The following is a 12,710-nucleotide window of genomic DNA, read 5'->3' on the forward strand; positions in this document are numbered from 1 at the left end:
GGTGAACCAATCACAGTCGGTGAACTCCGGCAGCTGACAGTTACTTCCGCTAGTGTCACGGAGTTGTGTTGTCAAAATGGGACACGACAACCACCACCACCACTTATCTCTGTGTTTTTGCGATTTAATGAGGTAGGAATTGTCTCGCATGTGTTGCTTTATTTGCAGTTCAGTTATAAAATGGTGTACAAAGAGCTGGTGCTAACCCCCCCCCCCCCCCCCAAACAAACAGGAAAAGTATTGTTGTGACACGCGACAAGCTAACTTTAGCTTAACTAGCAGCTAGCTGACTTATCATTAGCAGTAATAACAGATTTACTGTCGCCTGTCCAGTTGTAACGATAGTAACAGATTAATAATTATCTTGAGTAGAGCTTGTTTTTAGTGTCACACATTGCCAGTTCTCTTTTTTCCGTCCCTCCGCAGGCTGCTGTGGTCGCTGCTGGTGCCATGTCTCTACCTGAGCCTGATCCTGACCCTCGTCCTCCTCCTGCTCCTTTTGGGGGTCCGCATGTGGCTGCAGGGGCGCCGCAAGGCCCGTCGGGCTCAGGATGATGGCCCGGCGGTGGCTTTCTTCCACCCCTACTGTAACGCGGGAGGAGGCGGCGAGCGGGTCCTCTGGTGCTCCCTGAGGGCCCTCATGCACCGGTAAAATATTTAAAAATAATTTTAAGGGAACGTATGTTTCATGTTTGTTGTTTGTAGGTTGGAGAGGAAGTCACTTCTCTTCCAGCTCTGTCCTTGATTTCACAGCTATGTTTGGTTGAAACTACCTTTACATTGTCTCCAAGACCCACAAACCATCTAGTGAGACCATTTAGATCAGCTTCTTTGCTCTCTAGCAAATAGTATAGTACAAGTGACTGCTTTTAAAAACACAAGCTGACCCCTCAGACCACAAAGATAAACCCTAAGTTTAAACACTAATGAGTTTCTGCCTTTATCCCAGATATCCCGGCGTCTCCTTTGTGGTTTATACGGGTGACCAGGGAGTGACCGGTGAGCAGATTCTGGAGGGAGCCCGGCAGCGATTCAACATCACGCTGCCTCGATCAGTCACCTTTGTCTTCCTGCGTCACCGTGTACTCGTGGAGGCCAGCTCTTACCCTCACTTCACCCTGCTGGGTCAGAGCGCAGGCTCAATGTTCCTGGGTAAGATCTGGGCTAAAATGGAGAGCCTAAATAAATTCAAGTACTCATTTATATTACAGTAAGATTTTTTTTCTTTGATTTAATATATGGTGGCCTCAGAATCTCATCTCTGCTTTTTGCGGATGATGTGGTTCTGTTGGCTTCATCGGGTGGGGGCCTCCAGCTCGCACTGGAACGGTTCGCAGCCGAGTGTGAAGCAGCGGGAATGAGGATCAGAACCTCCAAATCTGAGGCCATGGTTCTCAGCCGGAAAAGGGTGGAGTGCCCACTCCGGATCGGGGATGAGTTCCTGCCCCAAGTAGAGGAGTTCAAGTATCTCGGGGTCTTGTTCGCGAGTGATGGGAGAAGGGAGCCGGAGATTGACAGACGGATTGGGGCTGCAGCTGCAGTGATGCGGACACTGCACCGGTCCGTCGTGGTGAAGAGGGAGCTGAGCTGAGTGTAAAAGCGAAGCTCTCAATCTACCGGTCGATCTACGTCCCTACCCTCACCTATGGCCACGAGCTGTGGGTAGTGACCGAAAGAATGAGATCGCGGATACAAGCGGCGGAAATGAGCTTCCTCCGAAGGGTGGCTGGCCTCTCCCTTAGAGATAGGGTGAGAAGTTCGGCCATCCAGGAGGGGCTCAGAGTAGAGCCGCTGCTGCTCCACATCGAAAGGAGCCAGCTGAGGTGGTTCGGGCATCTGACAAGGATGCCTCCTGGGCGCCTCCTGGGCGAGGTGTTCTGGGCATGTCCCACCGGGAGGAGGCCCCGGGGCAGACCCAGGACACGCTGGAGAGATTATATCTCTCGGCTGGCCTGGGAACGCCTTGGTGTTCCCCCGGATAAGCTGGAGGAGGTGGCTGGGGAGAGGGAGGTCTGGGCCTTTCTGCTTAGGCTGCTGCCCCCGCGACCCGGCCTCGGATAAAGCGGATGAAGATGGATGGATGAATTTAATATATGGGAACAAGATTATGTATATTTCTAACATTTGCTTTCATTGTAGTCTCCACCCTATTTTGCTAACGTTTCTGCAAACATGAAACACATGATGTGTATGTGATTCCTTCATATAGATGTGATCCAGTGCTGTGGATCATATGTTTTTAATTTTACTGAATTTATTCTTTTCTGTGGGATCAACAGGTTTATAAGTTGAAGTGACGCAGTGTGTGTGTGTTTTAGGGTGGGAGGCACTGACGGCCCTCGTTCCTGACCTGTATGTGGACTCGATGGGCTACGCCTTCACCTTGCCGATCTTCCGCTACCTGGGAGGCTGTAACGTGGCAAGCTACGTTCACTATCCCACTGTCAGCACCGACATGCTGTCTGTGGTCAGAGAAAGGAACCCAAGGTAAAAGTGCATTTAGACACAGCTCCATTTAATCCAGAGCTTCCCAAAGTGTGGGGCCTGCCCCCTAGGGGGGGTGCAAAGCCATTGCAGGGGGGGCGCGGTATGAAAAGGGGCGAAAAAAACCCCGAAAACGCTTGGACACTGCTAGCACAGGCAAAGTGCCAAGGTAGGTCTCCCCTGCAGAATTGGTTTTCCCTTCGTCGGGAGCAGCGCTGGCCTGTTCAAATCATGGACAAAGCCTTTCTTGTAAAATAAAGGGGGGCCTAGCCAAAAAGGTTTGGGAACCACTGATTTAATCCAACAACAGCAGCTTACAAATAATGTACAGCAGGCAAAAAAACAAGATCAAATAATGTCAGGCTTACTCTACACGGTTGTGTTGGTTAACAATGGTCACTGTCAAATTAGGCAAGTACAGAGTGATAAGTTCTTGCATCGACTGAAATACATGACTGGTTATCCGTTGCTCATCAGTCAGTCGTACTTGCTGTCTGGTACTGTGTTTGATGTCATCAGGTAGGACACCACCAGTGGCTTCTCCTGAGAAAAAACCAACACTTGCTCTGTGCTTTTATCAGTCACGCTCACAGAAGAGGACCTTAGGCTCCATCTTTTACCATCTTAAAGTGCTGTGATTGCAACTCTCTGAGTGGTGCTCATGGACAGAAAGAGTAATTGAAAAAAAACCAGCCTTTCTGTAAAATGAAAACAGAGAATTGCTACGTACACGATGTGTTCAGTGTGGAGTGTGTAACTAGATTTGCCCTAAGCTATTCAGTTGTGCTGTATGAAAGCGTCCCAGGCATTTGAGGCTAATCCAATCCTGACCTGTAAATGTTCTGTTGTGTGATTACTCTTGCCCCAAAAAACAAAAACCTTACCTTTCATCTTCGTCTTTATATTTCAGATTCAACAATCCTGATTTCATCTCAAGAAACCCAATCCTGAGTGCATTGAAGGTGGTGTACTACTGCTGCTTTGCTCTGCTGTACGGCCTGGCCGGCTCCTGCAGTGACGTCATTATGGTGAACTCCACCTGGACGCTGGGACACATCCTCGCTCTGTGGCGCTCTCCGAGCCGCACCAGCATCGTCTACCCTCCCTGTGACATCAGGGCCTTCCTAGATGTCCCGCTGGAGGACGAGGACGAGATGGAGGGCTGGGAGGAGCTTGGAAGAGAAGAAGAGGACGGCGGCAGAGGGGACAGGAAGCGCCACTCCATTGTGTCGGTGGGTCAGTTCAGGCCAGAGAAGGATCACCAGCTCCAGATCAGAGCATTTCGCAAACTGCTAGACAGGAAAGGGGACGGCCCAGGGGGGAGAGAGTCTCTACGGCTGGTGCTGATTGGCGGATGCAGGAACCAGGAGGATGAGGAGAGGGTGTTGATGCTGCGGGGACTCTGTCAGGAGCTGGGCATCGCCGACTATGTCGAATTCAAACTTAATATTCCCTTTGAGGAGCTGAAGAGAGAGCTGGTGGACGCCACCATTGGTCTGCACACAATGTGGAATGAACACTTCGGCATCGGTGAGGACAGCATGTGTTACTAAAACCGTAAAAAGTATTTCTTTTTCAATAGTACTTACTGCAGTTTTACACAGAAATGAGCGAATGAAAAACTTAACAGTACGACTTTTGTATCAGATCAGCCAGTCTGAACATTAATCCTCCATCTTTGTCTCCAGGTGTGGTGGAGTGTATGGCCGCAGGCACCATCATTCTTGCCCACAAGTCTGGAGGTCCAAAGCTGGACATCGTGGTGCCATACGAAGGCAGGCAGACGGGCTTCCTGGCTGACAGTGAGGACAGCTATGCGGCTGCCATGGAAACCATCCTGTCGTTGTCATCAGCCGCTCGACTGGAAATGCGCCGTAACGCCAGGGACTCTGTGGAACGATTTTCCGACCAGGAGTTTGAGTCTTGTTTCCTGGCTGCCATGGAGCCTCTGATGGGTACTCTAGAGCCATGAGTTAAAACAGATGAGGTGCCGAGTCCACCAGGGACCAGAACGTTGTTGGTCTTTTAAATAGTGCTATACACATATATAGGTTTGAACAGTGAGGGTCATGTGTATGTTTAAAATGGCTTTAGTGTGATGGGGTGGATCATTTTCAGCATAATAATCTCACAAAGCAAGTCAACATCATCAAGACAAATTCTGGGTGGACACCCAGAGAAATAATTGGGATGAATAAACAAAACCAACAAAGAGTGTAGGACTGTGCGTGTGTTAAACCTCAGTCTGAAAGTCTTCAGTGACAGCAGAGCTGGAAGCACGATGACGGGGAAACAAATCGGGTGAAAAATCACATTCTGTTCACCTCCAAACTGAGTCATGTGTTGATATGACTTTACATAAAAAATTACAAGACACCTTGAGGTTCAGGAAATATCCTCTTTAATCTCATAATTATAGCTGTTATTTATGTTCTCTGTCATATTTGCTCCAGGAGCAATTTAGGCAACCCTGGATATCCAGAGATCACCTGGGTTTTGTTAGGATGTGCAACAATGGACACTCATAAAAGGTTAAAAAAAAGAAAGAAAAAAAAAAGACAACAATGAGGTGAGGTCATCGAAAGGTAAAGCTAATAATAATGAAAAAGAAAAAGAACATTAACAGAGTTCTCACATAAAGACGAGAGAGGTGTTAACATTCCCGGATGAACGTTTAATTCCCGTGATTTATTTTCATCCTCATATCTTTACAGTTTCAGATTGGATGTTATCCACATAACTGCTTCGCCCCATATGTGCTAACAACCTTTTGTGATTAGTAAACTAAAAATACAGATCGAAACTGGTAGATAAAAGTCACAAGACACATGTAAATCCAACAGCTCTAAAGAGCTTTCACTGTTGGTGGAGCTAAGGCTTCTGTGTTCGTGCTAAGCTAAGCCACACTTGCTGCATCACTGTGCTGGAGAGAAAACTGATTGTGAGAAAGACCACAGGAACACTCACGTTTCTCAAAATGTATTTTGTTAAATAATTTAATATTGCGGGGAGAGTGACATTCCAAGCTACAACACTTTTAAGCGTGTAGAAGTGATTTATGTCCAGTTAATACTGATATAGTTTGATTTTATTTTTTGCAGTGGCGTGATGTTAGCAACATGCTTGTAAATGTACGTGAAGGGAAGGGTGGAAATGTTTTGTCTGATGAAGAATTTCTTGTAACGCTTTCTGTGTGCACAAGAAGCACTTAAACCCACAGGTTTGTGGTTTTAAACGATGGCCAAAGCACTCTTAATTTAAATGTTTTTTCAGCTGTTGTTTTCCTGTTTGTGATGAGGTCCAGGCATGGAAATATTATTATATGTAAAAGGCTGACTAACCTTTATTTTTAAAGAGGAATTAGAACTATTTAAGTCTGTCCATGTAAAAAGGCTGTTTGGAGTTTGTTTCACTTGCAAACTGCAATTAAATTAAATAATGCTGCAATAAATGAAACACTTCAGATTTGTTGTGTGCTGCCAGCCTGGAAAACACACATGAAATAAACTAGACGAGATATCGTGCGCAAAAGTAAAACATTACCAAACATGATTAAAAACTCATCTGTTAAATGTCATATATGAGACCTGTACTATGAAGCCAGTTTAGCTGCGGTCCATCACCATCTACCAATAACATGTCAGTGAAATAGTGTCATATTATAGTATAATGGAGTGTCCGATAAATAATTTGTATTCATTTAGTAGTGCTTTTCCCCTCTTACAAGCCAAAGTGCCTTAAAATTTAAGGCACTTTGGCTTGTAAGAGTAATTTTAAGGCTTAAATTTCACAAAAACTCTTGTGCTTTTAATAGTGTATGTTTCCTCACACACACATTCACGTAACTGCACATTATTCAGGCTTAACATCTTATTCCACTGGGCTGTTTACTGGAATAGGTTAAAGATAACTTAGAAAGTGTGACTTGTGGTTACACCAGATAAACAACCTAAATTAACAACAATCCTTCACAGACTCATGTATTCACATCATGAAAACAATCACTTTTTATTATCAGATTCCAGTTACTCTTACATTTTTGTCCAACTCTCACAAAATCAAAATGTTAAAGTTTGCAGGCGGTTAAGGAGTCTGATGCTGCTCGTTTGAAGCTGTGGTATGTTGTCTGTGGGACTCAGGCTCAGCAGGAAATACCTTGAACGATCCCGCTTTTTCACTTGAATTCTGGACCTCTGCTTGGATTTGTCGAGGATCTCCAGAGCTCACTGCACCTTCATCCATCTCCTCCTCCATCCTATCAGCTAGTGGTTCGCGTTCCTGCTCCTCTTCGTCTGAGCTCGTGTCCTCCATGACAAACAGGTTCCTCATGGAGTCTGCCACTGCTTCTCTCAGCTCATCCTCTGACTCCTCAAAGTTCCTAATGAGAAAGAGTGGAAAAAATTAACACTTAATGACATGTAAGAGTTAAAAAAAACCCACACACACATTGACCAAAATGTTTGATGTAATTAAGTAAGATTTGTGATGTTGCAGAATTCTGGGTGTGTGTACACTGCTGAGTAAAGACGGGTAGAGGCTTTTCAACTCGCTGCACATTGTGGCTCAACCTCTGTGTAGAAATGTGACTAAAAATATGAAGCATTGCAAAAATCATTGCTCAGTGTAAAAAGTAACTTTGTTGTCTATAATACATTCATATCTTATATATCTGGTATTGTTCTATTCCCCCCCTCTGAAATTCAGAGACATGTAAAGCTCTGCGCTGTTACATGAATCGGTAGCACTGACGAGCAATTTTTGGTGCATTTTTTCACTAAATTCTTCTGGAATTTATGACTAACGTGTCCAAAGTTATAGTTGACAATCTGATTCTCTTTCATTTAATCCTCTAATTCAGGGGTCCCCAATCCCAGTCCATGAGGGCCAGTGTCCCTGCAGGTTTTAGATCTCACCCTGGGTCAACACACCTGAATCACATGATTAGTTCGTTACCAGGCCTCTGGAGAACTTCAAGACATGTTGAGGAGCTAATTTATCCATTTAAATCAGCTGTGATGGATCAAGGACACATCTAAAACCTGCAGGGACACCGGCCCTCGTGGACTGGGATTGGGGACCCCTGCTCTAATTTCTGTACAATACTGTAATAAACTGATATCTGATAACTGTAACTCCATCTGGTTCAGCTCACTGTGGCAGCATGGAGTAAAAATACGCAGTATATTTAGAATGTGAACAGAAGGAAGTGTTGACTTACGTGTCATCATCATCTGACCTGGGCTCCAGACGCTCTTCATCCATCTCCACATCAGACTCCTCCTCTCCTTCACCATCCCTTTCCTCCTCTTTGTCCGGGTTAATCTCCTCCTCTGTTCCGTCCTGCTGTGTCTCTAAATCTTTTTCACATTAAAGACATTCCAGGACCACTGAGAACAGCACATTTTACCCTTTACACTGCTGGTTTCAACACCCATCAGATGTGAGTATGTGATGTCTCACCTGTGGCCACTGAATCTAGAGTTGATGATGTGAGCTCAGCCTGAGCCAGAGCTCTCAGCAGGGTGTTAGGGGGCTCGTCAATCCACTGCCTACGACCTGCCACTTCCTCACCTTAAAATCATCATTTTAGTGTCTTGGTTACAATGTCCAATAGATCGACATTATTCAGAGAAGCAAAAACCGACTAATTCTAATAAACATTTTGAGCGTCACCACCCAGCTGTTCTGTGGGTATGCTGCACCTTGTCCAGCCTCGACCGCCGTGTTGTAGACTGAGTTGATGTCCATGTCGCCGAGCGCGTTCAGCAAAGTCTGAGGAGTCCTGTTGCTCCACCCCCTCCTCCCCTGTAGCCAATCCTTGAGCTTCAGCTGTGCTCCTTCCTGGAAGGACAGAGTTCGATTCAGTGGATCCACTTCCTGCATGGAAAAGGAACGTAAGAGTGAGAAGAAGATTGGCAGTTAGAAAGATACTAAAGACTATATTTATTCTATTTATATTTATTTAATTAATTTTTTTACCTTTTATTTTATTTGGCTTTGATTGATATCTTGTGTAATTTTATTATATAGTTCCTATGTACAGCACTTTGTGTCAGCAGTGGTTGTTTTAAAGTGATGATGATGATATCTTCTGTCTCTCACCTGGTCATCCTGTTTTCTTCCTTCCTCTTCTTTCTTCTCCTCCTTGTCTTCCCTTAGCTTTTCATTATCTAATCGTATCTCAAACATGATTCCCCTCTGTAGACGTCACAAACCCCCAAAAAGAGCAAAAGATACAGTAGTCTTCAGTGCTTCAGATGTGTCAACAACTTAAATGCCACTGTTGAATCTGGAAAGGTCTTCAATATTCAAATAGTTTGAATGCAGCTATACAAGTAGAATTACTGGACTTAACCTCTGCAGAATTGTTTTTGTTGGTATAAACTCACTTTGTCTTTGTGTTTTCTCTCCAAAGCTCTCATCTGGTCTCTGTTCTCCTCTCTGATCTGCCTCAGAGCTGCTTCAACATCCTGCAGAAACCAGACACAGAGAAAACTACAGTTATCATGAATTCTTCTGTAGAATGAATATTGTATCCCTAAATATGTGTGCAAACCCTACAGTGATTGCTTTAAAAATAAAGCAGAATATACTGTCAAAGTATGGTTATAGGGTTGTAATAGTTCATGAAGATAATACAGGTATATGCCATGCAGACACAGGGTGTGATTTGCAAGGAGAATGGACCTTTAATCGATCTACAGTACAAACAACACTTTGTGCACTGGCAACGCTTTGATAGTTGAAATGATATTGCAAAGACGTGAACAATCTGGATTCTGTTCTGTTCCAACTTGTTGTTTCAGAGTCAAAACTATTACATTATTAATATAAAAAATAAAATAAAAAGATTTAGAGTGTCACATTTTACAGGACATTCATTACAAATATTTCCAGTGGGTGTCCAACGCATGCCTGGTCATCTACATCAGCATTCCCTAAAAAGGTGAGATCTATAGTCTCGTATTTCATTCCATTGTATTCATTCAGTTATGCATGGTGTCTGTTGTCTCACATCCTGCAGTTACAAAGCCTTGATGTGAAGAAAGGCTACAGTTTGTTAGTTTGGCAGCTGATGGTGACGTTGCTGTGATGGGCTGTTAGAGAGAAACAGTCAGTGGAAAGACCAACCCTAACTTGACCATCATACACTGCATTCACAAGTTAGAGCCTGCAGTCCATGATGGTGCAGAACATGTTACAGAGATATTTTCACATATTTATGAAGTGTTTGTTGCTGGTCTGAATAAATATAAAGCCTTGCCCCTTTTCCTCTCTGGAGGTTTGCATATATGAGAAAAAGAGGGGCACTGCACTGCAAATATCGCGCTACAGGAAAGCAGAAAATTCATAACTGGCCTCTGAAAGAAATTAAATTAGCTTTAGAAAATTGCTCTATATTACTAAAATATCAATATGAAGAAAGTATTTGTGATTCCTATCTAGTGATCTATTTCACCAGTGCAGGTGCTGCTTCCTGGGGCTCTTTGTTGTCGACAGATGGTTCTATGTCCTTGGATTGCTCCAACACAAAGGTCTCGAGTTTGTGCTGTGGCTTGGCCTGAAACATGACAGGATGAAAATATGTTAATGCTCTTCATTATTGACTGAGAGTTGCTATTATGTGTATTTACTGCAGAAGGTTGATTCAACCTTTGAAGTGACCCAAAGTGTAAAAGGGTAAGTTCAAGAGTTCAGGAGTTTGTACGTACCTCTGCTTCAGCTCTCATCCTCATCTGTTTCATCTCCAGGTGATATTGCTGTCTAATGAGATCGAGCTGACGCAGGTACTCCTGCAACCACACACACTCTAGCTACTAGAAAACATTCCTAGAAGAGTTTTTCTGCCTTTCTTTATTTCTGTAAACACATTTTTGTCCTTCATTTAGATACTAAACATAACTGCTCACTTTAATGGCTGCTGTGTCTTGTGAGTGTGTCCCACCTGCTGACCCCCTTGTCTCTTGTCCAAAGGCATATGTTGGTGTTCAGGTTTGCCCACCTCCTGCTCTTGACCACCAGGCTTGCTGTTGCACTCAGCTGTACATGGACGCAGACCCTGAACAACAGAAAAGCAAAGGCTAAAGGTAAAAGTGGCTAATTGTTGTGAAAACTGTGCCACTTTCATTTCTTACAGTATAGTCTTACAGGTAATAAACTCTACTGTGCATTAGTACAGTCTAATAGTAAACAGTTTTGATTTACTTGTGTTCTACTACACCAGGGGTCGGCAACCTGCGGCTCCGGAGCCGCATGCGGCTCTTTAGTCCTCATAGTGCGGCTCCGCGTGGTTTGGGAAAATAAATTAGAAGTATTTAGCTGAAGTGTATTTTGTTTATGTTAGTTCTTTTTTAGCTTGTAGTTCTAAATTGGAAGATTATTGTGATACTGAAATATAAAAATAAAATTATATTCTATTATTTTTTTATCGCTCAAAATAAGCGTCACACTCGTGGAAGCCGATATACCCGCCGAAACGCCGTGCATTTATTGAGACGTTCAACCCCAGGTTGGTCAATTATGGATCTTCAGATCCACATTATGACAGCAGCTGTTCTCCACCGTGAACTATGTTAAAAACAAACGCCGCTCACGCCTCACAGATGACAGCTTACAGTCCTGCGTAAAGATGAAAGTGACTTCGTACAGCCCCGATCTGCAGACGCTGTGCGCAGAAGTTCAGGAGCAGAAGTCCCAGTGTAAACATATCACGGCAGACCCGACGATGTTTGCATGAACATGCTTTTCAGCATCTCTTTATCGACCACTTTTCACACACGGTTGCTGATGCATACAGCCGGCTGTAGCTTTTCAGCTCACAGCCCGACACACACCAACACAACAGCACAGATAGCACAGACGTAAAGGCGGCGAGGCGTGATTGCGGGTGCTGCTCAGGTGCGTCCCCCTCCACTGCAGCAGCGCTGGAGACCACGCCCCGCCACACACATTAACCAGGTAAAATACACATTTAGGGAGAATTTTGCAAATATCCATTTTTCATTTTTTAGCAGAATAGTGCTTTTTTCCAATTATTTTTTAAAAGTCAGGTCAAGGCTCCAAAAGCCAAAAGGCGATATAACAGTTTTTGTTTGCTACATGAATCATTTTAGTTCAGCTGGGTGTCTTTCATTTTTGTTCTATTTCTTTAAGAGTTCAAAATGTGTTAATTACATAAATAAAATGTAACTTTCTCTGTAACACTTCATGTATTTCATAAGCAACACACCTTAGTTGTTCAAACAAGGCTTAAAGGTAAAAACCAATATATACAGTGTTATCTTCATTTTAGATGTCAAAAAGTATTTGCGGCTCCCAGTGTTTTCTTTTGCGTGGAAACCGGGTCCAAATGGCTCTTTGGGTGTTAAAGGTTGCTGACTCCTGCACTACACTAATCACAACACTACAGCTCCGCTTATAGTTAATACACTAATAGAAGAGTAGATATTCCAGCAACAGTGTGTGGAGGCACAGAGCTTGGTCCTACCAGCTGTTTCTCTGCTCTCAGCTTGTAGTCGTTGGCCTCCTGTCTTCTCTGCAGGTATTCATTTCGAGCGGCAGCCACACTGACAGACACAAGAAGATTAACTGTTACTCAAGAAAAGAACTGCTCACTTTAGTTCAATTCAATTGTATTTATATAGCGCAAAATCACTGAACAGGTGCTTCAAGGTAAAGACCCTACAATGATACAGAGAAAACACCAACAATTAGATCACTGTCTTTGAGTAAGCCTTTGGCGACAGTGGGAAGGAAAACTCCCTTTTAACAGGAAGAAACCTCTGGCAGAACTAGGTTCAGGGCATCTATCATGACCTGTTGGGGTGAGAACAGGAAGACAGGACAGGACCGTTCTTCTCCCTTGCAAAAAACTCTGATCTACTTGGAAGCTGAACAGCTGCTGACTGTTTTTATGAGTCGCTGCTATTTAAATAAAGTGTGCTGCTAGGTCCTGGTATGAGTGCAGTTCCAAATTTATGGTCGTCTGGATGAAGGCTGGTCTAGTTTTGGAGACTTTTCCCTGATGTTAGGGAATCAGAGCTAACCAAGAAGATATAAAAAAATGTATCTTTTTATTTCTGTAATAAAAGATCTTTAGATTTTGGACGGTGGCAAAGACTAGTGTGCATGTGCAACAGTGAGCAAAGCAAAGCTCAACCCACCTGACAGAAAAACTCTTTGCAAAAAACCTCCATCAATGGCCACAACACACGAGTGTTTTCAGA

The 12,710-nt window shown here is 43.8% G+C and overlaps 2 protein-coding genes across 6 annotated transcripts in view; one reads left to right on the forward strand and one right to left on the reverse strand.

The window, feature by feature from the left end:
- Positions 1–5,942, forward strand: LOC146500192 (GDP-Man:Man(3)GlcNAc(2)-PP-Dol alpha-1,2-mannosyltransferase-like). The gene is made up of 6 exons (XM_085136548.1): positions 1–132; positions 427–648; positions 950–1,152; positions 2,319–2,487; positions 3,395–4,014; positions 4,173–5,942. The coding sequence occupies exons 1-6, from the start codon at positions 77–79 to the stop codon at positions 4,454–4,456; spliced, it is 1,554 nt and encodes a 517-aa protein (XP_084992674.1). The 5' UTR covers positions 1–76; the 3' UTR covers positions 4,457–5,942.
- Positions 4,066–12,710, reverse strand: part of nek5 (NIMA related kinase 5) — a 24,790-nt gene continuing 16,145 nt past the window's right edge. For all 5 annotated transcript variants that reach the window (XM_085136532.1, XM_085136533.1, XM_085136534.1 and 2 more), the window contains 10 exons: positions 11,972–12,050; positions 10,430–10,543; positions 10,197–10,277; positions 9,944–10,045; positions 8,874–8,954; positions 8,587–8,682; positions 8,187–8,361; positions 7,945–8,055; positions 7,703–7,841; positions 4,066–6,862 (listed from right to left, as the gene is read on the reverse strand). In XM_085136532.1, coding sequence (XP_084992658.1) covers positions 6,568–6,862; positions 7,703–7,841; positions 7,945–8,055; positions 8,187–8,361; positions 8,587–8,682; positions 8,874–8,954; positions 9,944–10,045; positions 10,197–10,277; positions 10,430–10,543; positions 11,972–12,050 — 1,273 coding nt within the window. In that variant the 3' untranslated portion in view covers positions 4,066–6,567. The remainder of the gene's footprint in view (positions 6,863–7,702; positions 7,842–7,944; positions 8,056–8,186; positions 8,362–8,586; positions 8,683–8,873; positions 8,955–9,943; positions 10,046–10,196; positions 10,278–10,429; positions 10,544–11,971; positions 12,051–12,710) is intronic.

This window comes from Neolamprologus multifasciatus, chromosome 16, assembly GCF_963576455.1.
Source record: "Neolamprologus multifasciatus chromosome 16, fNeoMul1.2, whole genome shotgun sequence".
NCBI lineage: Eukaryota > Metazoa > Chordata > Actinopteri > Cichliformes > Cichlidae > Neolamprologus > Neolamprologus multifasciatus.

Coding starts and splice junctions, on each gene's coding strand:
- LOC146500192 (XM_085136548.1), top strand. CDS start 77: ATGGGACACGACAACCACCACCACCACTTATCTCTGTGTTTTTGCGAT. Junction 1,153..2,318: donor CGCAGGCTCAATGTTCCTGG/GTAAGATCTGGG, acceptor TGTGTGTTTTAG/GGTGGGAGGCACTGACGGCC. Junction 2,488..3,394: donor GTCAGAGAAAGGAACCCAAG/GTAAAAGTGCAT, acceptor TTTATATTTCAG/ATTCAACAATCCTGATTTCA.